The sequence below is a fragment of the Festucalex cinctus genome, chromosome 11 (genome assembly GCF_051991245.1).
Source record: "Festucalex cinctus isolate MCC-2025b chromosome 11, RoL_Fcin_1.0, whole genome shotgun sequence".
Taxonomy (NCBI): domain Eukaryota; kingdom Metazoa; phylum Chordata; class Actinopteri; order Syngnathiformes; family Syngnathidae; genus Festucalex; species Festucalex cinctus.
In genome coordinates this window covers 9,723,390-9,749,703 of record NC_135421.1, presented here as the reverse complement: position 1 = coordinate 9,749,703, position 26,314 = coordinate 9,723,390, and the positions used below count along the sequence as shown (strand labels likewise).

General features: G+C 37.2%; 1 protein-coding gene and 1 long non-coding RNA gene across 3 annotated transcripts in view; one reads left to right on the top strand and one right to left on the bottom strand.

Annotated features, from left to right (window-relative positions):
* Window positions 1-2,594: 2,594 nt before the first annotated feature.
* Window positions 2,595-26,314, bottom strand: part of plcl1 (phospholipase C like 1) — a 116,401-nt gene continuing 92,681 nt past the window's right edge. For both annotated transcript variants that reach the window (XM_077536450.1, XM_077536451.1), the window contains exons 8-12: window positions 14,332-14,694; window positions 11,862-12,065; window positions 6,652-6,727; window positions 5,460-5,569; window positions 2,595-3,957 (exon numbers count right to left, since the gene is read on the bottom strand). In XM_077536450.1, the coding sequence (XP_077392576.1) occupies window positions 3,757-3,957; window positions 5,460-5,569; window positions 6,652-6,727; window positions 11,862-12,065; window positions 14,332-14,694 (954 nt within the window). In that variant the 3' untranslated portion in view covers window positions 2,595-3,756. The remainder of the gene's footprint in view (window positions 3,958-5,459; window positions 5,570-6,651; window positions 6,728-11,861; window positions 12,066-14,331; window positions 14,695-26,314) is intronic.
* Window positions 21,315-23,012, top strand: LOC144031042 (uncharacterized). Its single transcript, XR_013287416.1, has 5 exons — window positions 21,315-21,779; window positions 22,180-22,321; window positions 22,598-22,668; window positions 22,783-22,834; window positions 22,949-23,012. It is a non-coding gene; the product is annotated as an uncharacterized LOC144031042 (long non-coding RNA).

Here is a 26,314-nt window from a genome sequence, read left to right as displayed (position 1 = left end):
ATTTGATTTACACTCTCCATTCGCTACCATTCTGATGACCTTATTTTAAACCTAATGTCGCCGCAACCTGTCAAAAAGGCTCATTTTGCCATGTCCTCGCATGATATAGCATATAGCCTGTATGAGCCTGTCCATATGTCAGCGGCATTAGTGAAGCGGACCGGGAAAGCTAATACTGCGGTTTGTTTTACGGGAGCGAATGCATCATTCATGTCAAGGTTGATCCGCAAGGTAAGAAGATCACCAGAATGAGATGCAAACAACTTTTTAGGATGTTAGCTTTTTGAAACCGCAGCTAAACTGTTGCTAGTTTCACAACATAGTCTTGCCATTTACTTTGTTTGGATTTCTATGGCAGGCTGTCTAAGTTGCAGGTTAGTTGGGTTTGAACTATTTTGAATTCTGGTGGTTGTTGCCAAGTAGCAAATGGTGTCACACTACATTCTCGCTATTTGGCAGCCTGTCTAGCATCCAAGGAATCCATCATGGCTCCACGGAGCAAGTTGCTCTGACCCTGCAGCAACATAACAAGATATCAACGCAAACCTGTTTAACTCATTCACTGCCATTCATTTTAGAAAAGTTTAAAATTTTCAATACTCACGTGATATTACATTCAATAATTATATATAAACCGAATCTACCAAATAACAGAATAGACTCCCTACTTTTTGCCCCGTCCCGTTCTTTTATAATTGACAGTAGAAAAATGTAGGTTTGCCAAAATACAGCCATTTCTCCCATGGACTCTGAAACTGTGTTTATTTCGTATAAAATGGGACAATGATGTCATCTACCGGTGGTTGGGCATCAGTAAAGTTGTTTCCAAGTTTGACATTTACAGTGGAGCATAATCAGATTCGCCCCCATTTAGCACCGCTCTAAAAAATACAATTGACAATTATACTTGTCAAAGGCAGTGAATGAGTTTAAGCATGACGTAAATAGCTTGACATCACAACGAAGTGACAGGGGGCCCCTTGTGTTTTCAGTCGAAAAATTCAGGGAGTCTCAAACTGTGTCGTGGAAAATTATTTCATTTCTGAGTCAGAAAAGTATTTATTTACTACTAGGGGTGTCAGGCTATTAAATTTTTAAAAGGGAATTTGCATGACTTCAATAGTTAACTCGTGATTAATCGCTTCTAAATGTACAATAAAAAATGTTTTTCCAAGTTTTCATACTCTTACTAACATAAAAGTAGAAAAAAATGTTCAATAGAAATATGGCTTCATCGTTTAGCCATTGCGACAGTAATTTCATAATTCATAAAATTGAGTTAAAATTCAAAAGATGTACTGTACTATAAAAAAAAAACCGAGTGTGATATTGATTTGTGTTGAGGTATTTTTTCTGCCACTAGATGGCATAATTGCATTTGTAAGATGTTGGTGACAGCTCAGTGCATCTTTCTTTTCATATTAATAGCGATCTAATCACTGCCTTTGACAAGTATACTTGTCAATTGTATTTTTTAGAGCGGGGATAGATGGGGGAGAATCTGATTATGCTCCACTGTAAATGTCAAACTTGGAAACAACTTGACTGATGCCCAACCACCGGTAGATGACATCATTGGCCCATTTTATACGAAATAAACACAGTTTCAGAGTCCATGGGAGAAATGGCTGTATTTTGGCAAACATTTTTCTACTGTCAATTATAAAAGAACGGGACGGGGCAAAAAGTAGGGCGTCTATGCTGTCATTTGGTAGATTCGGTTTATATATAATTATTGAACGTAATATCGCGTGGGTATTGAAAATGTTGAAATTTTCTAAAATGGCTGGCAGTGAATAGGTTAAAGGGATACTTGACTCATGGACACATTTTCAGCAGTCAAAAGTTAATATTTTGTCCAGAATTAATTTGATACCTTCATTATTTTCATGTACAATTAATACCTTTAAAACACATTTTTACTAATTACTGTCAACTGAAGATGACCTCACCTGTGTTGAGGAAGTAGCTAACGACCAATCAAGGCTCACCTGTTTTCCGAGTTTGGTCAGCAAACTGAGCCATGATTGGTCGTTACCTACCTCCTCAGCACAGGTGATGTCATCTTCAGTTGACAGCAAGTGGGAAAAAAATGTTTTTAAAGGTATTAATCACACATGAAAAATAATCAAGTTATCAAATTAATTCTGGACAAAATATTTACTTTTTACTGCTGAAAATGACTCAATGAGTCAAATATCCCTTTAACAAAGTAACTTGTGAAATTCTCCACATTTTAAAACTTGACCCCAGTTTCCACAAATATATGCATAATTATTCAATTCATTCCTGCTAAATTTTGACGTTGATGTATCTGCTGTGTTGCAACTGGAATTCCCCTACAGGCTTTCTCAGTAAGGGGCGGTCATTAATTGTGCATGAAAAAATTAGTGGCATTAACGGAACTTTAAATTAACGCACTAATTTTGACACCCCAATTTACAACAAATAATATGACGGCCAAGAGTTTTGCACATGTGCCTCACATTTCTAAAGTTCTACGTTCAAATCTGGGACGTCCTTTGTGGATTTAGCATATTCTAACAATAAACAAACTGTAGGATGAAAAAATACACATAACAAGACTCAAGAAGTTTGGGTTAAAAGCTGACGTAATACAAAAAAAACACACATTTACACTCAAAAGGCCAAAGCTAACAACCATCATCAACAAGCAGTTGATGTTTTCACACATTCAAAGAGTCAACGTGTTTCATTAGAAAGACACAACACAATAATCTGTCATTTTTTTTGTTTTGTTTTTTTACCCACGTCTCTATTGTTGTTATTGCTACATCCATCACATACAGTGTTGTACTGATTTACATCATGTCGCAGGAAATGGGGTCATGTGATCCACACACGTACGTCTTCCGGCAAATGACCTCTCCAATTACCCATCCTCACATTTCAACCTCTCACAGTTAACATGACGAGAACCAAAGGCCACCGAACAACCTGCAACCTGATTGGGCTGCTTATGAATACTGTGTGTACGTTTTGTTTACGTAACATGATCATCTGTGAAATGACAGCGGTTCTGACACGATGTAATTGAAAACAACTTCAATTTACCATGAAATTAAAATCTGGGAATATCCGGCGTACGGAAACAAAAAAATCCAATTAGACTAAGCTGCATACGAACATAGAAACCATAAATTAAATTTTTCAAATCAATCACAGAAAATACTTGGGTTCTTTTTGTTGTCATAATTTACATGGGTTCCAAATGTAAAAACAGCAAGACAAGATTCATTTTGGGGTCGAGAAACACTTTTTCAGGACCACCTATAATTTAATAAATTAATTAATTAAAATCAATTTCAATGCTCTTTAAATTAATGTATTAATTTAATTAAAACCTTTATATTAAATATAAGTATTTAATAAAAATTTAATTGTAAAAAAAAATGTTGTTTTTTTTGCCAGCTGGCAGGAAAAAATATTATTTCTCTTGAACCCCATAGTTATGGAACCAAATATGGTTCCTCAGTTTATAAAGCAGCACACATGTAACCAAGTTTTTTTTTCTGTAAGTTAAACTGACTACCGTTCTAAAACTAATTCAAACGTCAACTTCAAATGCTGCCTCCTTAATTCAGCGTAATGTGTAAAATTGGGCTTGAGTTAGACTGAGCCTGAATGTTGTGTCAGGAAATAAAGCAAGAATTTTGCGCCATTCAGGAAAGGCCTCTCGTTAAGACTCTTAGTGCACCGGATGAAGCGACATGCCCCGCTCAGCAAGAAACCGCGTCAGACGCGCCCGTTGCTGTGCGTGCTGCTTCGGCGCCCGCTAAAGTTATGAGAGCTATAGTGCAGCTCGGCGGTGGAGAAAGTGGCGGAGGAGGAGTTGGAGGAAGGCGAGGTGAGTCCGGAGGCTTCGCAGGCCAGCGCCACCTGCCTCAGGGCATCCAGGGAATCCATCTTGGCGCCGCGGAGCAGGTCGCTCTGACCCTGCAGCAGCAGAACGGGAGATCAATGACTTCTACATGGTTAGCAAAAACACTTTTTTTTTTTTTTCCTTTTTACCGTTTTCTCCTGGTGGGTTCCTTGGCCTTCATGATGCTATTTTATTTTTTTTTGCTGCATTTTTTTTTTTTTTAACAGAGATCATTACTGAGACTAGATTACACAAAGGACTGAACTCCATTTATCACCATCAGTCATTTATGTCAACATTAGGGATGTAACAAGATCCAAACATCACGATATTATCATGATATGAAGATCACGATACGATAATTATCACGATATTGTAGGGAGGTTGGCGATACAAAAAAGGTCACAATATTGTAAAAGCTAATACTGAAAAAAAAAAAAAAAAAACACGCAATATTGTGCTTTTGTGAATTACTGCAATAAAAAATATTAAAATATAATATATTGAGGCACTTACTTGCTAATGCATACACACTGAGTTCCCACACACATTGACTTGGTTCACAAGCAAATTACGTTCCCCTTTATATGACCATTAGCGTCGATTTTAAACATAGAAGGGCCAAAACATGCCTTGTGAAAATTAAACTGCACTAAAAAAAAATAGCCACGAGAAGATGCTAGAAGTGCACAAATGGAATGACTTTTTTTTAACATATGTGCTGCTTTTAATATCGTGAGAAGACAATGACGATATATTGTGGCAGTTTTAATATTGCGATATCACGATATTGCCGGTATCATTACATCCCTCGTCAACATTGGATCATTCAGAAATCATCAGAAAACTTCTGGAGTTATTTGGCTGCACTAAGCTAATATTTTCCGCAAGGCTCTGCAACTCTGCCCTCTCTAAAGTTAAAAATTTCTGGATTCAAACCCCCAAACTCAGTCAGAACTGTGACACAAGCTAAATTAATAATATTTTACTTAATTGTAATAATAAAGCTTCATATTTCCCTCAAGGATCAAAAAGTATTCTGATTCTGGAAAAACAAAAAAAGCAGCAGTTAAATCTAAATACTCTTGATTAGCTGAACTGAGAGGAAAAAAATGTCATCTAAGTGTAATCTTGTGTTTATTATAGATTTGCAAAAAAATATATAGTGTATTTGATTATTCTGTTATAGTGTATATACAGTCGTTTCTAATATTTTGACTATAAAAATAGAGCTGACTTGACTTGAGCCTCTCATGCAGCTTACAACAAAAATATTCTTTGATGCACCGAAAACACAAAAATGCTGCTGTGACGGTGCAAAATTAGCATTACTTGTAAAGGCATCGAATGAAACTGACAAGATGTACCTAATAAAGCGACTGGTGAGTGGATATGGTAAAAGACCAACTCTCATGCCTTCACATTAGATACATTGTTTTAATTAAGAGGGAAAGAGGACTTCTAAGCCAAATATAGGATCTGAGTTGAAACATGCTTATTATTATAAAAACAAATGTTATAATGTCAAATCAGAACCAAAAAAGTACTATATGTATTTTCTGTATATTTGCTGTACCTTGAGCACAGTGACGTTCCAAGTGAAACTTTCAACAGCTTTGCTCAGTTTACATCCTTTCATTCCTTCCTTCTCCGCCAACCGAGACAGATCTTCGTGGAATTCCATGCCTACAAAATGAAAACACATTTTGGTTTTCTGTTCAGTGACTTCAGCAAGTTGAAATGAGGTATTAGTACACTGCAGTTGTAGGCGTCAAACTACAAATGCAACAATAAACATATTGTGAAATGAAAACTTCTCAGTGTTCATCTAAAGCCAAGCTGGTGTCCAAACTACGGCCCGGGGGCCATTTGCAGCCCACCGTCCATTTTTCAGTGGCCCGCGACATATGCTAAAAATGGCATTTGACTCAGTTCAAATACAATAAACAAAACAAAAAATGTTTGGAGATGGTCAAAGTAAGAAAGGGAGGGTATCGAAAAACAGGTGCCATCAAAAGGTTATTTTAGTTAACTAAAACTAATGAAAAAAACAAAAATTCCACAAACAATATTGTTAACGACATAAAATAAAAACGAAAATGCTTTTTAAAAAACTAAAACTAACTGAAACTACAAATTTTATGTTTTCAAAACTATAATTATAGCAAACGTCCTTCATTTTAGTCTTTGGTAATTAATTGAATGCATGAGCCTTTGGGGATGATTTGAAATGTGATTTTTAGTAGATTTATTTTGATATCAACCGGAATAATGACGTTTGAAAGTATGTCACACAGAAGTGACGTCATCTAGCAGCAGCCAATAGAAAAGCACCAAAAGATGACGTTGCTCCCATGGTGTTTTTTAAATATTGCGCACAAGTAATACACTTAAAAATAATAATAATAATAACACCCTAATACTAATACTGAAACTAAAAAACTAAACTAAAACTAAGCATTTTTTAAAGAAGTAAACTAATAAAAGCTAACATAACCACCCAGAAAACTAATAAAAACTAACTAAAATGAAAAATTCCCAAACTAATAACCCTACTGCCATATTACAAATAAATTGGTTTGTATACTGTAGCATTTTTCTAAATATGCAAAAGAACAATTAAATTATTTGTACAATTTTTAGAACTAAACACAATTTCTCTTCATAACATTATGTGGCCCTTGTGTCCTTCTGATTTTCTGTATGTGGCCCTCAAATGGAAAAGTTTGGACATCCCTGATCTAAAGTAAGGATATTTTATCGTTTACCTTCTTTCTGCACCTGTGCAATCCTCTCCTGGACGCTATCGGCATTCTCAATCAGCTGTTTCTGGGCCGCAATCATCTGAAACCACAAAAAGACTAAAGTATTGGGACAGTTGGCTGTTTCACCTTCACAAAGTGAAGTAATCATTCCCAACAGTTTAACTTGATGTTCTTGCAACAAAGACGAGAATGGTTTTGAGAATTTACATCTCAATACAGACGACTAAACCAAGGAGGGTGAAATGAGCGGTGACGTTCGCAATGCGAGCATGAGGGCAGTTTGATTTGAACTGAACTGTACTTGCAACTTGTTTTGATGAAGAATTACTAATGGTGACTTTTCTATCTAAGTATAATTAGCTATGGTAAGGAGAAATATTAATCCGCCACGTATGACAATGCGTGTAGGTGTGACAGCCGAGCGGTGACACAGGTGGGAGGGAGGCATCCCGAGATGGAGATGAAGCAGCTGGACGCCTGGGATGTGTGAGCTTGACGAGGCGTGGGTGACTGCTTCACGCGTGTCATCAAGTGTCTCTCTGCATACTCAATGCCACACCAGTGCGTGTGTGCGTGCGCTTGTAGGCACTGAAATTTGACGTTGTACCATTATAGAGTGTCATCCTGGGGGAGGTGTTGTAGTGTTGCACTTTTTTTTTTTTTGCTTCAATAATGCTGGATGGATTTTAATCACACATTGTACTGAAGTGGAATTGTGTTTTGTATTAATTAGCAAATGTGTGAACTAATGAGATGAAATTTTCATCATGGTTTCAAAAAGTTTAGTTTAGTTTAGTTTATTCATTTTTTCCTTTCGGACACATTACAGCTTACATCAATCACATCACAACATTGCAACATTGACATCCGAAAGAAGGGCTGACGGGTAGAAGCCGAAGCTTATTAGAGACCCGTCCCCATCGACCCATTACTATAACGCATCAATCATATACATTATTTAGAATAGTCAATCATTTTTATCGTTATCCATCCCATACTATCCCAGACACTGCTCGCTCAGTTCATCTTGAATGTCCGTGTGTAGATTGTGGCTAGTCCCAGTCATTTGGAACTGGTGAGTCGGTCCCCAGACGCCACCAGCAGGCCCACCCCGCCAGGCGAGCAGCCAAGGCAAGCGCAATTCTTCTCTTTCACCAGTAGGGTCTTCGCTGACCTCGGATCAGCTTTCACACATGTTGTGCTTTCCAGAAGAGTAGATCGGCTTGCATTCTGCCCATTGCGATTCAAGCAATTTTCCCTCGATTCTGGTCAGGTAGCACCACTGGTTGCTAGCACGTTGTCGATCTGATGACTCCTGTGCGCTGCCCAGCCTAGCTCACCCAGCAGAGCGGCCCACGCCAGCCGCATTCCAGGAACCAGACCACCAACCCCATTTTGCGTATTGACAGCAGTTTCATTGTAGCCACAATACAGCCTTATCATGTAGCCTTGACTGTTACAACAAATGTCCAAACGGAATTCGAGCCAGACAATATTTACATTCAAACGGGAACAGCAATACATGTTATCAATGCAGGTGTATAAACAAGAGTTAGCCTTGGCAAAGTCAGCAAGTAATCATATACAACTCCAGCTTTGGGTAATTAGTGATGTTGTTGTTGTGATATTGTGAATTACTGTTGTCTCTCAAGTGCTGCTAATTCCTCAGCTCCTTTCACGATTCGTGTTTTTAGTTGACCAGAGTTTTCTTTAGTTTGAATAAAAATTTGGCAGTCTTTTGTCCACGTGCTTTCGATAAGTCCATTCTTTCTCATTTGTCGAGCCTTTTTGGCGATGTCAGCATTTCGTTTGGTGAGGTTTTCGTTGATGTAGACATGTTTCCCACGAAGCTTGTGACGGTCTCTCAGAAGAGCAATCTTTTTCTTTCTGTCAACAAACCTGATCAGAACTGCCGGTGGTCGTGTCCCTCCAGTTGGAAGCGAAAAGCACATCTGAATGTGCGCAGGATCAACAGTTAATCCCAAATCTCTGAGTTGAAGTGTCACTTGCTGTTCCACAGTCTCGTTCCCTGAATATTGGTCAGAATCTTCCGTGCTCGTGCTAGCCGCAGCTCTCAAAGGGCCACGGCGCGGCTTGATCTTGATACCTGTGACTATCACATCGTTGATATGAAGATTTTGTTCCAAATCATCCACTTTTTGTTCCAAGGCAACAATGCGTCGATCTTTTTCCTGTGTCTCTTTCTTCAATTGCTGTATTTCCTGAAGAAGTGGCTCAATACTCTTCTTCATTTCAAGTAATTCGGCAACCATTCCACTGAGTTTTTAAGAGTAGATTTTATCTCCTCATTCTCGTCAGCTCTTTTTCCGCCAGGCATTCTGCAACAATGTAGTTAAAAATCCCAATGCAAAAATCAACAAGTAGTTAGATTCACGAGCGAGTGCAGGAGCAAGTACAGATGCGTCCTTCCTCAACAGATGCGTCCTTGAATTGACAAAAAGTGAACCCTCGTTCACTCAAGGAGATATTGCGGCAGCTGTGTGCTCATAGAATAATACCTCATCTTGCAATCAGATAATGAGATGATGTACTGCATAAAATGCTGCCGTGTTCGCATCGCATCCTGGAAGTCAGTGAGCCCCCGTATATCCGCAGTTCATCCATTTTCATGACCACTTAGTCCACACAAGGGTCGTGGAGTATCCGCAGTTCAACAGTCACAAAATCACATTTTCATGTTAGTTTATTTTAACCTCTGCAATTCACTGAAAATCTCGCTTTTTGCTGCCTTTGTGTATAAAAGTAATATAGGCAAAAGTAGTACTTTACTGCCAGTGGTGTAGTGGTCCCTGGAGAAGTGGGTATACTCTCAATTGTACTTTTTTTTTGTAGAAAAACACCCTGTTTAGAAACGGTAACATGTAAGGAAAAGGCCGTCATTTGTAAATAAACATGATAATAAAATTATCATGAATGAATTGGGAGCAGTTTGTAATGTAAAATGTAGCCTATTTATTATGAAGCAGACAACAATAAAATTACAAAATTACATCACGTAAGTTAGTGAGGGCTAAGTATTATAATACTTTTAAGTACACAATAATTTGGCTAATGTTATTTAGACCTAAAAATAAGGAAAAAAAACGCTTCATAGACACTGAGATAATCTCTGGTCTGGGTATTTATTACAGTTTCACTCATCTAACATTACAGTCTGGCATAAAAGTCTTAACAAAATGGGTTAATTTACTGAAACAATTACGCTGGTTTGCTAAATGATCCCAATCTAACTAGTTTAGGGCTAAGTTGCTAACGTTAGCCTAGCCAAAATGCACAGTTTAACTATATGTATTAGCGACAAAATCCTCCTCTGTACACTCAGTCATATTGCTGCCAGTGGTTTAAAATAATTTGGAAACCAATTTAAAACTTACCTGTGAATGTTTTCATCGAATGTACAGTATGTTCTTTGGATACATGCCGTCACTCACTGGAAAGACGTTTATTTATTTTCGCCTTGCTCACATTTACGATCATTGCTCAGACGACAGAGTGACCTGTTAACCAACTGGAGTGGCATTGTTAGCAGTTTGCACCATACTCTTCATTCTCTGACTGGCACATCAGCCCTCATGCCTTTAATTAACCAATAAGGCAGCGAGTGCAGGCCAGCCAGTTAGAGGCAGACCAGGGTGGGTCATGCCAGAATGGTACGCATCAAGAAGGATTCAGAAGTGGGTAGACGCAAAATTAAGGATTTAGAAATAGGTAGACGCAAAACTGACTGAAAAAGAAGTGGGTATATCCACGTATATGCTGGACTACACCACTGTTAATTGCCATCTTGTGGCATCTATCGGTAATTATTACTGTTTGAGAGGGGCAACTCACAGGTTTGTTCCCACCATGGATAGCAGCTGAAAAATTTTCCTCACAAAAACAGGCCTCTGTTATGGCTCTGATACTACCTTTGAAGGTCAAAAATGTTCTACTTCATCCCAGCATTGTGTGTCAATGCCTTTTATACAGAACAGCAACACAGCAAACAGGCTCGAAATTCATATTCCAAGAGTCGTAGCATGCTAACATTAGAGTTTTTCCTCAAAGTAATAAAATAACTTCAACCTCATGTTGCTGTTACACTGGCTTGTTTTATGAGTGTTCTTTCTGCTATTGCCATGGTAACCACGGATCACCAATTTTAAAGGGTAAATAATATCAGTGAACCAGCCAGGACACCTGTCAGGTCTCATTTATAGTATCAGAGGCAGTTGTGTCACTGTTTTGTAGCAACATTTTATTAGGATCTAGACCAAATCTGTGACTGTTTAGCATGTTCATTTAACAGACACCATCATGATCATGTGTTACAAACTACAGCTTCACAAATGCATGTTTAGCACTGGTCATTGTTTTACCACACTGGCTTAAAAGGCAATAAAACTTAAAAAAAAAAAAAAAAAAAAAAAAAAAAAAGAAGAAGAAGAAGAATCGTAGAGCCTAGCAGCAAAAACATGAAAAATTTTAATGATTGCATTGGGGAAAAAAATCTTCAGTATCCTTGGAGAGCTTTACATAATTTCTAGTAGTAATAAGTTGTTCTTATCAATATAAACTCATTCCTATAAAAAAAATTAGCTCACAGATGCTTTTGTGTGATTGCATTGGGGAAAAAAATCTTCAGTATCCTTGGAGAGCTTTACATAATTTCTAGTAGTAATAAGTTGTTCTTATCAATATAAACTCATTCCTATAAAAAAAATTAGCTCACAGATGCTTTTGTGTGAGAAAAAAGTTGCACCATTACTGTAAAGGTACAGTGTGTAAAAATTCCCCATTGGATGTCGCTATATAACATGTGGATTTTGAAGCACGCACCCTACGGTGACTCAGAGAGACCAAACTTTACAAACCTGCCACCAATTTTTATTTGGTGTGAGACAGCGAGCATCTTGGCGAGCGACGGCGACTTGGCAGGCTGCCGTGAACACCGGCGAGCGACAATGAAAAACCGAGCGAGTTAGCCGGAGCAACTAACAAAAGTGGCAAGCGGGAGTTACCCGTAGCCATAAGCTGGAGTGACTAACAAGAGCGGTTAGCGGGAGAAGCTAGTAAAAGCTTGCGAGAGAAAAGTATTCTTTTTTCTCACACTTTAAAGGCCAATGCACACGCAAGGTAAGATAAGATCATGTTTTTCAAGAAAAGAAATTCAAGCAAATTCAAACACATGAGGAGAAGACTTTTGGACTGACCGTGTCATATGCTGAGAGCAGCTTGCGAGTGGGCTCGGACACACCGACGAGGGCCTCCAGACACGGGTAGCCCTCCTTGAGCACCATGCTGGCCCCCATGGTGCCCTCTGGGCTCTGCAGCCTGGTGGCCAGGCTCTGGATGCACTGCTTGAGTTTGGCCACCGTGGGGAGCCCACACTGCTCCTTGAAACTGGCGATGGTGCCCTGAAAACAACAGCAAATTATAAGTAACAAAAAAATAAATAAATAAATAAATAAATAGTTGCGGCTAGACCGAGCAGGCTAGACGGGCTAGACGAATGCCACCTGTGTGCGAGTGTGAGCATGTGTGTGATTTGCAGCAACGGAGGCGTGATGAATGATGGACGAGCAGATGAGCCCACAGTGCGTGTGCACGCGTGTTATAACAAGTGGGTGAATGGCAGAAAGGTGGAAGTTTCTAATGTTGCTTCTATTAATAAATGTTTAATAATCCTCCATCACTCATTTTTCTTAAGAATGTTTTTCACTGCTGACATTTTGCGTCATTATGTAATCTTTAGTTTTTTTATGCTATTTTTCCCAGACAACTTTCATTTCAAGAACATATTTCAACTTTTCCTTTCCTCTAAACCTGGTAAAGAACAACAAACATAAATCAATAAAACAAATATGAATACTAGAAATAGTTGATGATCCCAAATTACTTTGTTCAAGCCAACCTGTTACCAATTTTAAGTGATATAGAACACCTTTTATGTGGCATCTTGTTTCTGTCAAATAAAGTTACCTAGTATGAGCCAGAGTGAAAATAAAGTAAAAATTAGTAGAAAATAAAAATAAAACAATACCCTTATTGTATGTTTTCCTTAATAATATAACAAAAAAGATAGGATAAGAATAAGGATAATGATAGCGGTAGCAATAATGATAGCAAATTGATTTTGCCAATAAAATTTGTGATTTTTGTCATAAAGAAATTAAAGTGTAAATGTTGAAAAATAGCAATATCCCCAAACTAAACAAAAAAAAGTAATAAATAAATAAATAAATATAAAAAAAAAATAATAATTATTGATCTGCATCAAAATGGATTGTGTTCATTTTTTACCTCTGCCCAACCAAAAAGTTATTAATCAATTAAGTGTTTGGGGGGTTTTTTGCAAGATGAGAGGAGTACTTTAAAGTGACAGTGTGTAGAGTGCATCGCCATCTAGTGGTGACCTAATAATTCATTTTAAACACCTACTATTATTTTTTAGAATATGCAAAAAAATAATGTGCTACCACATCAACAACATGCTTTTTTTTTAAATATAATTGTAGGTCTAGTCATCTCTCAGTGTTTCACGAGTCGCGCCTCGAAGAAGGAGAACTTTTCAAACGTAGTAATTTGTGATACGCTTGTAAAATAAGGGCTCTCTGAGGCACCGCTGTGTGCGTGCTTCAAAATGTCATTGCATTCTATTAGTTCACCACGAGATGGCAATAAATTCTACACAATGTCTCTTTAACACATTCACTGCCATTGACGGTTATAGACGTCAACGTTCCATTTTCGCTGGGCAGTGAATGAGTTAAGAAAGAAAAGTCAATACAAAGGGTAGTTAAATTCCTCTGCATGGTGCTAAATAAGTCAATAACTGAAATAAATGTTAATAGCATTAAACTTGTTAATGTTAATAGCATTAAACGTAGTAATTTGTGATACGCTTGTAAAATAAGGGCTCTCTGAGGCACCGCTGTGTGCGTGCTTCAAAATGTCATTGCATTCTATTAGTTCACCACGAGATGGCAATAAATTCTACACAATGTCTCTTTAACACATTCACTGCCATTGACGGTTATAGACGTCAACGTTCCATTTTCGCTGGGCAGTGAATGAGTTAAGAAAGAAAAGTCAATACAAAGGGTAGTTAAATTCCTCTGCATGGTGCTAAATAAGTCAATAACTGAAATAAATGTTAATAGCATTAAACTTGTTAATGTTAATAGCATTAAACGTAGTAATTTGTGATACGCTTGTAAAATAAGGGCTCTCTGAGGCACCGCTCTGTGCGTGCTTCAAAATGTCATTGCATTCTATTAGTTCACCACGAGATGGCAATAAATTCTACACAATGTCTCTTTAACACATTCACTGCCATTGACGGTTATAGACGTCAACGTTCCATTTTCGCTGGGCAGTGATTGAGTTAAGAAAGAAAAGTCAATACAAAGGGTAGTTAAATTCCTCTGCATGGTGCTAAATAAGTCAATAACTGAAATAAATGTTAATAGCATTAAACTTAGTTTTTAAACCAGGAAATTTGTTAAGCAGATCAGTTGTATTCAACTTGGCAGGACAGTGGGTGACTCGTTAGCACATGTGCCTCACAATTCAGAGGTTGTGGGTTCAAGGCAGAAACATTAATAGAGTTTATGTACCAGCATTGGGCCTTCTTCGGGTGCACTTGCACCCATTGAAGCATAACAATGACAGTAACTTTACCTGAGCTTCTTCCCGCAGGTCCATCACTTCTTTCAGGGGTGCGCTGGCCAGTTTGAAGGTCTCATCCACTGCCTTGATACCCGTGTTCCTCAACGTAACATACTCGCGCCCGCGTCGGCCCACCCGCCTCACCGACAGACCCCTGCGGTGGGCCTTGCCGCCCCCTCGCCGGTTGGTGACGGCCACGTGGAGAAAGAGGCTGGCGTGGGGTAAGGGCTCCCCCATCAGGCCCAGCAGGGGCACGTTGCGGTAGCCGGACTGAAGGCACTCGAACGCCACGCTGAACTGGCCGATGAAATCGTCTCCGATGTAGTCGTCGTCCAGCACAACGAAGCGGAGAAGGGCTAGCTCGGGCATGTTCACCTGGAGATTGAGGAAAAAGTGACGAAAGATGTTTTTATGTGATCATATATGCATACTGCAACTGCAAATTGTGACCAATAAACAAATGAATGCCAGGAATTTTTTTATATACACAAAAGAATTGGAACAGATTGGAGGTTAATAGAACACAGATTTGCTTTGTGCTTTAATTCATTTGATTAATGAATGGGCTGCTAACATTCCTCCAAGGATCGCCGCTCAAAATTGTGTCTGGCTCATCATTACTTTGGATGAGTGTTGTGCAAAATCTTAAACATGACATATATTAGATACAATTATGGAGAAGAAAAGGTATGGCATTGCAAAGTCACATATGGACCAAAATATTGAGACACATCCACCTACAGGAAGTGAAAAGTGAGAAAACATGACGAAAAATGAATGGACCTAAATCATGTCCCTGAGGAACTATATGGACCGTGCTAGGACACAATCAGCACTTAAGACCTGTGACAGCTACCACACTTCCAGGAAGATTATTCGTAATGTATATTTTTACTTGAAAAGGTTCAACCTTTATAGAAAACAAATGGACCTGGAAGATTTCCCTGAGGAATTCCACTCAAAATTGCATCTGATTGATCATTACTTTGGATAAAAGTTGATTTGTCATCATGCAAAATTCCCCTCTGGGGATTAGAGAAAGATTATCTTATGTTTTCTTACGTTATTGCATCTTCTCTTATTTGAGGTACATATTGGGACACCTACAGAAAATCATATTTTTAACAGATTTAAGATTTTTGGAAGCCTTCCTAGAAGATGCAGGATGTCAGTGGGAATTGTCATGCACTTGTTCCAAGGTTATTTTAGTGAACTAAAACTAACAAAATAACTTAAACTATAATTCAAAAAACATTTTCGTGAAAAATAAAAATAAAATATGCTTTTTAAAAAACTAAAACAAAGTGAAGCTTAGTTTTCATCTTTGGAAATTAATTTAATACATGAGCCTTTGGGGTTGATAAAATGTGATTTATTCCGATATTAACAGGAATAAGGACGTTTGTCGCATGGAAGTGATGTCATATAGCAGCAGCCAATAAAAAAACACCTTCAGATGATGTCGCTCCTAGCTAACAATTTGCACGTTTGATTTTTGGCTCCAATGGCTCGCCCTACCTGCTTTTTCATTTAATCCCGTTAAACCGCAATGCTAGGTAAGAAGTGCGTTATTTTTTTCATTTTACCATGGCATTTATTATTGCACACAAGTAATACATATTTTTAAAACAAAAACTAATACTAAAGCTAACTAAAATTAAGCTTTTTTTAAATAACTAAAACTAATAAAAACTAACAGAGACAAAAAGCTAATTAAAACTAAATTTAAAAACATTACTCAAACCAAATAAAAACTAAGTAGAATGAAATTTCCAAAACTATAATAACCCTGACTTGTTCTTCCACATCAAAGTCATCCAAGCATGCCTTTGAGTGCCTTGCATTGTGCACAGGGAACAGAAAAAAGTGCCTTTCCCAAGTACTGAGTGTTGACAGTTTTAAAACTGCGTATGTGGTGTGTCACAATACGGTTGTCTATTTTGCATCTCTGCGTTTAGCTTTGAGAGTGAGAAGAACATGAAAAAGAAAGAAAAGCTTCATTGCGTGTTGACAGTGCGTTCCTGTCGTCACAAAACTGTGCAGAGGCTCAAACAGAGTTCCCTGTTATGAGGTGTCACTTGCCGAGCCATCGAGGCGCAGCATCCACTTTAATTACACGCTACAATAAAAGGCACGGCCCAACGCGCCGCACAGGGGCTTGCAATATTAAATTTCACACATTTCCAAAGAAGCCTTCGCGCTAATAAGGCGGCGGGAGAAGCGGCGGAAAAGTCGCAGAAGAGCGAGCATGCCGGCAGCGTGACTCCATTATTGCTTTGTGTGGATGAAGAAGAGTAAGCAATGCTCGTCTGTCAATTAGGTTTAATGGCCCAAACACAAGTCATTCATTTTAAAGCAACCTAGAGTTGTGTATGTACTAACTATACATACTGTAATGCTATATAATGTATGAATTTCCATGATTTTAGTTGAATTCAAAGTTGTTCTAGTTTCAAAACAATTTTTCCCAAAGTAGACATAGGGAACTTCTGCTATATCGCAGATTGTGGTTAGCCCCAGCTATATTAAGGATTTTTTACTCAAACATTTTTTATGGATTTTACAGTAAACAGGGAAATCCAAATCTAGAGCTGTACACTTGCAGTGTAGTGTAGTACCATATTGTGCCGTAACATGCTGGGCAGCACTGAGGCTCTACTGGAAGCTGGTTTGTCCTCGTTTTTAAAGAATGAGCCGCGGTTGAGTTTATGTGACCTAACATCAGCCCCACCCCACGTTTGTCACAACTGGTCTGTTATTGGCCAAGAGTGGCTTCAGAATAAAAATCTCGTATATCATCGGTTCAATAAATGTAAACAAAGCTCCATGTGTGGATATCTGACTGTCATATCCTCGCCGTCTTCTTTGACAGCAGCCAAAAGGCAGCATAAAGGCAGCGCTAGCAAAAATGCCAAAACGCCGGACATCTTTTAATATTGAATGGACGAAAGAGCACAATTTCCTGGCCAAAAGCAGTCAAGACTTGTTCCACGGTGTCTGCATGGTTTGCCGGTGTGATGTGGACGTGGTCAGGGCATAGCAGCCATAGAATGTCATGCGGGGACAGACAAGCATAAAAGCAAGAGGCGAGTAGCCGGTGCGTCATCCCTTTTTCCTTGTTATTTGCTTTTCAAAATAATGTATGTTTTGTGACAGTTACAAAAGCATGTCACTGCTTAGTGGTTTAAAAACATCCATCCATTTTCTTGACCGCTTATTCCTCACAAGGGTCGCGGGGGGTGCTGGCGCCTATCTCAGCTGGCTTTGGGCAGTATGCGGGGGACACCCTGGACTGGTTGCCAGCCAATCGCAGGGCACACAGAGGTTTAAAAACATGGTACCGTAAATTAAATAAATTGTCAAAAAAAAAGTTACGATTTTTTTTTACTGATATTTTTACCATTTAGTTACACAAACATGATCTATAAACCATGTAAAACTTTATTTTTGATGGAAAATACACCGCAAGTCTGATGTACAATGTTCCCTCGTTTTCCGGTTGCAAAAAATACCCGCAATAAATGAAATGCGTGAAGTAGTAAGCTTTATGTTTTACATTTATTATAAATGTTTTAAGGCTGTAAAACCCCTCACTTCACATTTTATACGCTTTTCTCATCGAGGCATTTACATTTTCTTACATTTGTCTCTTGTTTAAACATTCTCAATGTCCAAACCTCCATAAATTTTAGAAAATCGATATATTACTAAAAAAAAAAAAAAGATGCATACAAAATTGCACAAAAAAAAAAATCCGCGAAACAGCAAGGCCATGAAAAATGAATTGTGTTATAGTGAGGGAACACTTATTATTTTTTTAAAATATGTCCTTCTTTTTGACCTTGTGGAAGTGGCCACCCTACTTAAAATAGATGTGAATTTCCGTTAGCCTGTCTATAGCATTTAATAGATCTCCCAGAGCCGTCATTTTGACTTGTTCTCAAAATTGGTTTTGTTGTTACTCTGTTTATATAGATCAACAATGGTCCGGGTCTTTTGACTTTTCCTCTTTCTTCATATATATCATTACTGCACTGCCATTTTATTGTATTAAAAATAGAAAAATATTTAGAAGTATATACTACTTTACCTCCACACCCGTCAATTTGACTGCTCTATTCATTTCAATGTACATCTTTTGCGTTGGGCTTCCAAAACTGGCGCCGCTGGGATTCCGTAGCAACTACCATTCAACACGGAGTCATTTGGCTTTGGATATAAGCTAGTTTACCATGTTTGGAAAAAGAAAGAAAAAAATAAAAAATAAATAAAACTATACTCGAGGAGACTACACCAGTACATTCTGAGAAGCTGACAAAGGGTCTGACGAATCACAATGAGTGGCTTCTGGATCGCTCAGCAGTTTCAGACAGCAAGTCCAAACAAAAACAGCCCACCCACTCTAAAAGGAGCCATGTACTGTATCGCTTCACTGGAATTGGTGACGCAGCTCAAGGTAGAGTAAAAGCTTATAGGAAAAAATGCGCTCCTAGCTGTGATGGAGTCATGACGTTTTTGGCAATACAAGCCTGATAATCAAAATTAATACACCCATTTTCCACAGAAAAGCAAGAGAGGGGCTTTATTAGCTACTCAAAACAGTAAATAATGAACATATTCGGCGATTACTATTATTATTATTAGGCGGGAGTGCAAGCCGTCAAAATGACTGCTGTGGGAGATCTAGTTGTTTAAGAATTCTAGTAGTGCTAGTGCTAATATTATACATTAGCATAAAGCAGACTTCCGTTCAATTAAACTGTCTGGATTGGGTCAACATTTTGGTGTTGTTTTTTTTTGTTTTTTGTTTTTAATACAATGCTTAATTCGCTTTTGTTTTATGTGTGAGTTTTACAATAAAGCATTACAAATAAACGGCTTGAAGCAAGCACGACGTGCTCTTACTTGAAAACAGTGCCGGTAAGAAAGTCTTTTTCGATTCCTCAAAATGATGTTACACAATTGTCTTGTATTTCTTGGAAGTCACAGATTGCTAAGAAATACAATATTTGTATATGTTTTACTTACTTGCAAGTGGGTCTGCATTGTATCCCCTACAACAGGGGTGGCCAAGTTCGGTCCTCGAGAGCCCATATCCAGCTTGTTTTCCATGTTTCTCTCCACTAACACACCTGATTCATTATCAGGATCGTTATCAGGCTTCTGCAAAGCTTGCTGATTAGCTGATCATTAGATTCAGCTGCGCTGAAGGACGGAGACATGGAAAACAGGCTGGATAGGGGCTCTTGAAGACCGGACTTGGCCACCCCTGCCCTCCAATGTAAAGGCATTTTTTTAACATTCTTAAATGTCATCAAATGTGAAAAGTAGTTAATCGCTGTAAAACCAAAAGTAAAATAATAAATACATTTGGAGTACTGCAGTAAAAGTAGGATGTGTGTTGTCAGCTAGCATGTCTGTTTTTTATTGATTTCATATCCCAGATAGCAAAAGATGTTTATTCAACGTTGAATTAGGGTTAAAATGGATGATTTTTGGTTACGGTTGAAGATTGATTGGTCAATCAACATTGATTCAACAGCATTATGTTAACATTGAAGTTTGTGTTTAAAAGATAACATTGAATCAACGTTGTATTTTGGTTGAATTAAAACGTTTGAAAGGTCAATGTTTAATTAACGTTGAATCTATGTTTGCCCTTCTCGTTTTTTTTTTTCCCTTCAGCTGAGAAATTGACTAGGAGAGGGGGAGGGGAAGTATTTTGGGGACAGGTTGGTGGGTGGGGGGTGTTAGAGTCTTTAAACATTTATAATAAATATAAAACATAAAGCTAACTACTTTGCGGATTTCATTTATTGCGGGTATTTTTTGGTACCTAACCCCAGCGGAAAACGAGGGAACACTGTATTTGCAAAACTTGTAAATTATTTGAATGTACTCGAAACACCTGGCATTTCCACCAAATAAACTGTACATGTTAGAGTTTCTAGTTTGTGCATTTCAGCCCAGTCATCAAAAATATGTGCCCACATCCGGCATAAGTCCGGCACAGGTGGCATTCAGTCGACACTGGCATAAGGCATGTGGGCCGAACATGGCCCAGGAGCAGCAAAGGTGGCACTGGCTTGACTCTGGCAAACAGGATGTGGGCCAGTTGCTGTGTGACGCATCTGGCCCAGCTATCAATTTACAACTCTGGGCCACATATGTATAGCCAGTCTTTTCCCACTCTTAAATGCAGTTTCAGATTATTATTTTTTTCTACACACATTTTTTACACATACTTATTTGCATAACAGATGTTAAGAAGAATTTTAATACATCATCACACAGACATTTCAATATGTTTCTGGTCAAACAATCAAAGTTTGTGTGTGAATTCTGTGAACGAACTTTCATGAAGCTTCCAGAGAGAAGTTCTTCGAACGTGCGTTCACCATTTCTTTGTAGCGATTCAAGGGTAAGTATTTAATTTTCCTATGTTTTACATTTGATATTTTATGGCTTCATATTGACACAACTACTGAATTGACTTCACAGACATTGGTGTGTGCGTGCGTGCGTGTGTGGTTATCTAAATTTTCCCGTTAATAGTTTCAATGCCATAATATTTAGTTAGGTGCACTCACTGGCTGATCAGAGAAAATCTCATTTTATCTGACCAGTTTTGTTTCAACCTGCAACGCATAAACTTTAAGTCTAACAATTCTAAAATAAAAACAACTATGAATATTCATATGAAAGAGATAATTATTTACATTTAGTGGAAATCTGATTCAGAGGTAAAGCTTTTAGGGGGCAATATTGTAATGAAGCTATTTTATTGAGACGCAACACTGCGAGTATAATCATATAAAAAGGTACCAAATTATCACTAGCACCAAATATTACATTGTTCTGGGATAATATTCAGCTTGTATTGTAAAATATGCAGAGCTTGAATTATGTATTTTTTATAGTGCTGTGTGATATGTACATTGTGTGCATAATATTATATTAAAAAAAATACAAAAGAGGAATGACTTATACGTTACACACATTTCCCAGGTTATGTTTTAAAAATCTATTATATATCTCATACAATTTTAATTTCATCGAGTTGATTTAAATATCTACTGTACTTTCTAACGTTATTGGATCGCTGTTCCACAGTACGCCACTAGATGGCGGGACATGCTACTAACCAGACTGACACACACAGTCATACACAGCGTAGAAGAAGAAGAATTTCAAATTGCCGACAGCCGTGCTAAGAGCGGGAATCCAAACGTCGACGTTCTGTGTTTCAGGTCGGTAAAAGTTACATTAAATAAAACAAATATGTATCACCATGTCCATTGTCAGTTGGGTCGCTAAGCATATTGGTCTTTAGAGGTGGTTTTAGTGAAGAAATTGTTTCGAATGATCCTAAACGTTGAAGCTAAGTTGCTAATTCCGACGGCCTCTTAACAATGAGAGTTACTACAAGCCTATCTGTGTGCTATGTTGCTGATATGCTAGTAAGCTAACGAACTGCACTGAAGCGCTACAGGAGCGTTTACATGAAGAATGTATCTTTTTTTCAGTCGTTTTTAACAGGCTGGTTTAACAGTTGAAGATAGAACATTGAATAGCGTTTTCTTTTAGGTTTAGTTTTTAAAGTAAATTAAGTCCACTTGTATAGTAATGTAAGGTTTATCTGTAATTTGTTTAACTTCTGTATATAACTTAATTCATCACGAAATCTAGTCGAAATTATGCTTCAGGATATTTATTTGTTGAGGGAAGTAAAAGTATTTTTTAGTAATTACTAATTATTGAGCCTATAATGAACAAATTTTTTTCACACTGTAATAAAACAAAGGTGTAAATGTTGTACTTTGTTGCTTTTAATATCATTTGTTGTCTGTTGATGTACAGGTAACTTGTGCTGTTTTGACGAGTCACATGGCGTACAGGTGGTGCCAGCGTCTTCGAACCCAGATGGCTAATTAGTAATTTACTACTTATTCAAACTAAGACGGCATGTTGTACCTTGGCCAGAGCTTGGTGAACCTCTTAGGTAAGTAAACAAGTGAACAAACACTCAAAATATTCATTTCTAAGAATCTGAAGAAAGCTTAGGTGAACTACCTTTCACCACATCCAAATGTTGAAATTAGTGACAGAGAATATAACTTGGCACATGTTTAATGGGGAAGGAGAACATGCAGAGGTCTGTCTTACCTATAAGGAGGAAGAGGGCAAAGTGCAAATTTTTTTAAGGTAATGTTGGTATGTTTTCAGAATTCATAATATAAGATAACATAATAATTAATAGAATATCGGTTGTGCTCAGGTTTCAGGCTCTGAGTGTTTCTTCAAAATGTTCTGTCCACAAAATCCATTCTGAGGAGTAGCACAAGACAGGTAAATGATTCTGCGCACTGTACTACATGATTGTGATGATATTATTGCGGTAACACATTGCTGACTTGTACAGTAAGTTTGAAACTTACATGCTGTGTTGTTGATATTGTTTAGGTGCACAACTCACTTTTTCAAGACTACAAACACAATTACAGCTCTACAACAGGTACCTAGACCCATTGTTAATTTAACTTGTGAGTAATAATAACTACTATGATTATGAAAGAACACAATCACATTGTGAAAAAAAATGTTGAACAGGGTCTTCTGTTTGTTTCAGGCAACCCTTTTTGCGGTGCTTGGGGACCAACCGGAAGAAAGGGAAATACTGTATGTATTCGTGGTTGGTAAGTTTTTCAAAGGCCACTGTTGTAGAACCAAATCATCATAAATCTTAGCACACTTTTTTTTATTTTATTTTTATTTTTTTACCAATTTGTAAGGCATAATTATGGAGGACCAAAACTGCCAAAATTCAAAATAAATAAATGCCTAAATAAATAAATGACTAAATAAATAAGTAAATTACTAAAAGTGAAAGTAAAAACGGATGAAAAATATACAATTCAAAAATGAAATACAAATGTATTATTTTGATTTTCAGTTTTAGTCATTTAGTTATTTAGTTAGTCATCTGGGGGGTGGAGAGGGGGTGATGTATATGAATATTGCAAAATTTAGTAAAGGTTATGTAATTTACTTAAAAGTAAAATCTTCAGGCATCGGGAGAATTCTATCAACAAAAGTTGAGTGCAAAAATTAAATTAATAATAATAATAATGTCGTCTCTCATAGATTAATCACCTGGCTGTCGTTGAAGGCACCAATTCGGACAACCTAATCAGACGGATGATGGCAACTGTGATGACAAATGCCCTGGGCTGTTAAATGAATACAACTGGGCAGGGAAGCAAGACAAGTGTTGCATTGGCAAGAAGGCATTCAAGGAGACAGTGATGCAAGACTGTATGTTTGGTGAGTTATCGCCTATGTAAACTACTTATTACAACACAGAGTTGTTTTTGAGCAGAATGTTCTGAGCTGCTTTCTTTTGTTGTGTAAAATCACTCCACCTGGGGTATGGAGTCAGAATCCTTCCAATACCCGAAACCTCGTAATAAGGGTTTGACTCTCCGAAAACATTTTTGTATAACTGAAAAATTGTTTTGAATTGTCCAAAAATATTTTTGAATGACTGAAAATTCCCAGAAAAAGCTTTAAAAAAAAAAACACTAAGAAAAGACACATTTTAAAAGTGCGGCTCCACATAGACATTATTTATCTATTAATTAGAGAATGGTCAATTTCGAAATCAATGGAAAAAAACAAAAACAAAACATCATTGATACTTCACAAAAACAGCAATTAGTATATGTATCTTTGTCTTTTCATTAATATATTGCAGTCAAGATGGACTCCATCAGGCCAGGGCTCTACACTAACTTTTCCACTACTAGCACTGGTGCGAGTAACATTTTTGGTTGCTCGCACAGCACAGGATTTAGTCGCACCATTATTTGTGGAGGTGCAGCATGACCTGGCTTAGGCATACGCAACTCGATATATTTGCAAAATATTTTATTGGAACACAAGGTTTGCCTGCAACAGCAGTGGCTATCAAAACAAGTCAATAATTTCTAATAAATTATGTCAACATTATTTTCTTTAGCTCAGTAAAAATCAGTATTTTTTTTTTCTTCACCGCTACTCCCCTTACCTTTTCATCTTTATGCTGTCCTCGCTCCGAAGCTTCTAAATTTCACCAGCTAGACAGCGAGTTAACGACGTTCCAAATAACCAGACTTCATTTTCCTTTTGTGCTATTAATTTGAACAATGGCCTCTGACCATTAGCCTCTTTAAGTCGTCGTAAAAATAGAAAATAAAATAAACAATGTACCTAACTATACACGACACACTTTCATGCTAGTAGCTAGTTACATTGCACATTCAACATTCTGTAATTGTCCTAATTAACTAAAATAAATCTACAGTGGTTTTTATATTGACATCGCATGTATTTACCAACATTGTCAAATTCAACAAAAAAGTGGTACTTAATACTTACTGATAGTTACTGTAACAACAGAACAGCTTTTTTTCTAAAACAATAAATTGTATTGGATACTAACTCTCTTCTCTTTTGTAATCTTGTCTTTCAGTTGCTGCTCGACAGCTTGACCGTACACTGACTCAGCAGGACTTTGGTGTTACTGTCAAGCATTGGCTGCGTTTTGCTCATGAGCGTAACGGTGGCATCCCAAGCAATGCTAGTGCCTTGGACGCAACTGCGAACGCAAGTCAAATTTAGTGTGTCTTTTTATGGACTGACGTACAGTCAAAGTGAAATGGTTACCGCTTTATACACTGATGTTCCTACAGGTCATTTCATGTTGATTTCATTCCTTTGTCAAGAAAAAGAATAATACAATAAAAACAAACATTATTTGAGGCAGAAACCAAACGGGTGTTATTTTCTTTGCCTCCATTCTCCCCAGAATTCAGTTACAAAGTACTGTTTTGATTTCTAATAAATGTTTGAATATTAAACATATTTTCTGTCCTAAGATTTTCATACATATGGGGAAGTATGGTTAAGGAAATCAACAAGCTAATAATACATCCAAGTAAGTTGTAAGACATCTGCAGAAACACTAGGTGAAAAACATACGGTAACTTTTTTTTTTCTAGTGGACTAACCCAATATTTTTTGTTAGTTTAAAAAAGTAGTTCTATATTAATGTGCATAATAGTAATAATAATAATGTACATTTAGATGTAAATTCCAATGTAAATGATGATTAACTTAAAACATTTATTCCTCACATTAATTCACTCTAAAAATGCATGTAGGTTCTGATTTAGATGATAGTTGAAACGACATTGATATTGTGTGATATATGGTTACAAAGCAAACGTTGACTCAACATTTTATCAACCTTGCACTTTCTGTATAATTTAAATGTTAGAATTCAATGTAAAATCAACCAAAGATACATGGAGATTCTGATTTAGATGATGGTTGAAACGACATTGATATTGTGTGATTTATGGTTGAAAAGCAAACGTTGACTCAACATTTTATCAACCCTGCGCTTTCTGTTTAATTTAAACGTTAGAATTCAATGTAAAATCAACCAAAGATGCATGTAGATTCTCATTTAGATTATGGTTGAAACGACATTGATATTGTGTGATTTATGGTTGAAAAGCAAACGTTGACTCAACATTTTATCAACCTTGCACTTTCTGTATAATTTAAATGTTAGAATTCAATGTAAAATCAACCAAAGATACATGTAGATTCTCATTTAGATTATGGTTGAAACGACATTGATATTGAGTGATATATGGTTGGAAAGCAAACGTTGACTCAACATTTTATCAACCTTGCGCTTTCTGTATAATTTAAACGTTAGATCTCAACGTAGATTCAACACTTAAGCCGAACTATATTTCAACGTTGATTCAACCACATTTTGCTATCTGGGATTGCACATCAATTTTTGTTTCAAAGGCAAGCTGATAAAAATAAAGATGCCTGTCAAAATCTCTGCATGTTTTATAGTTTCATTACTCTTTTTAAATCGTTTTCATATTAGTTTTTTTTAAGTAAAGTAATTTAAAGTTTTTACTTTCATTATTGA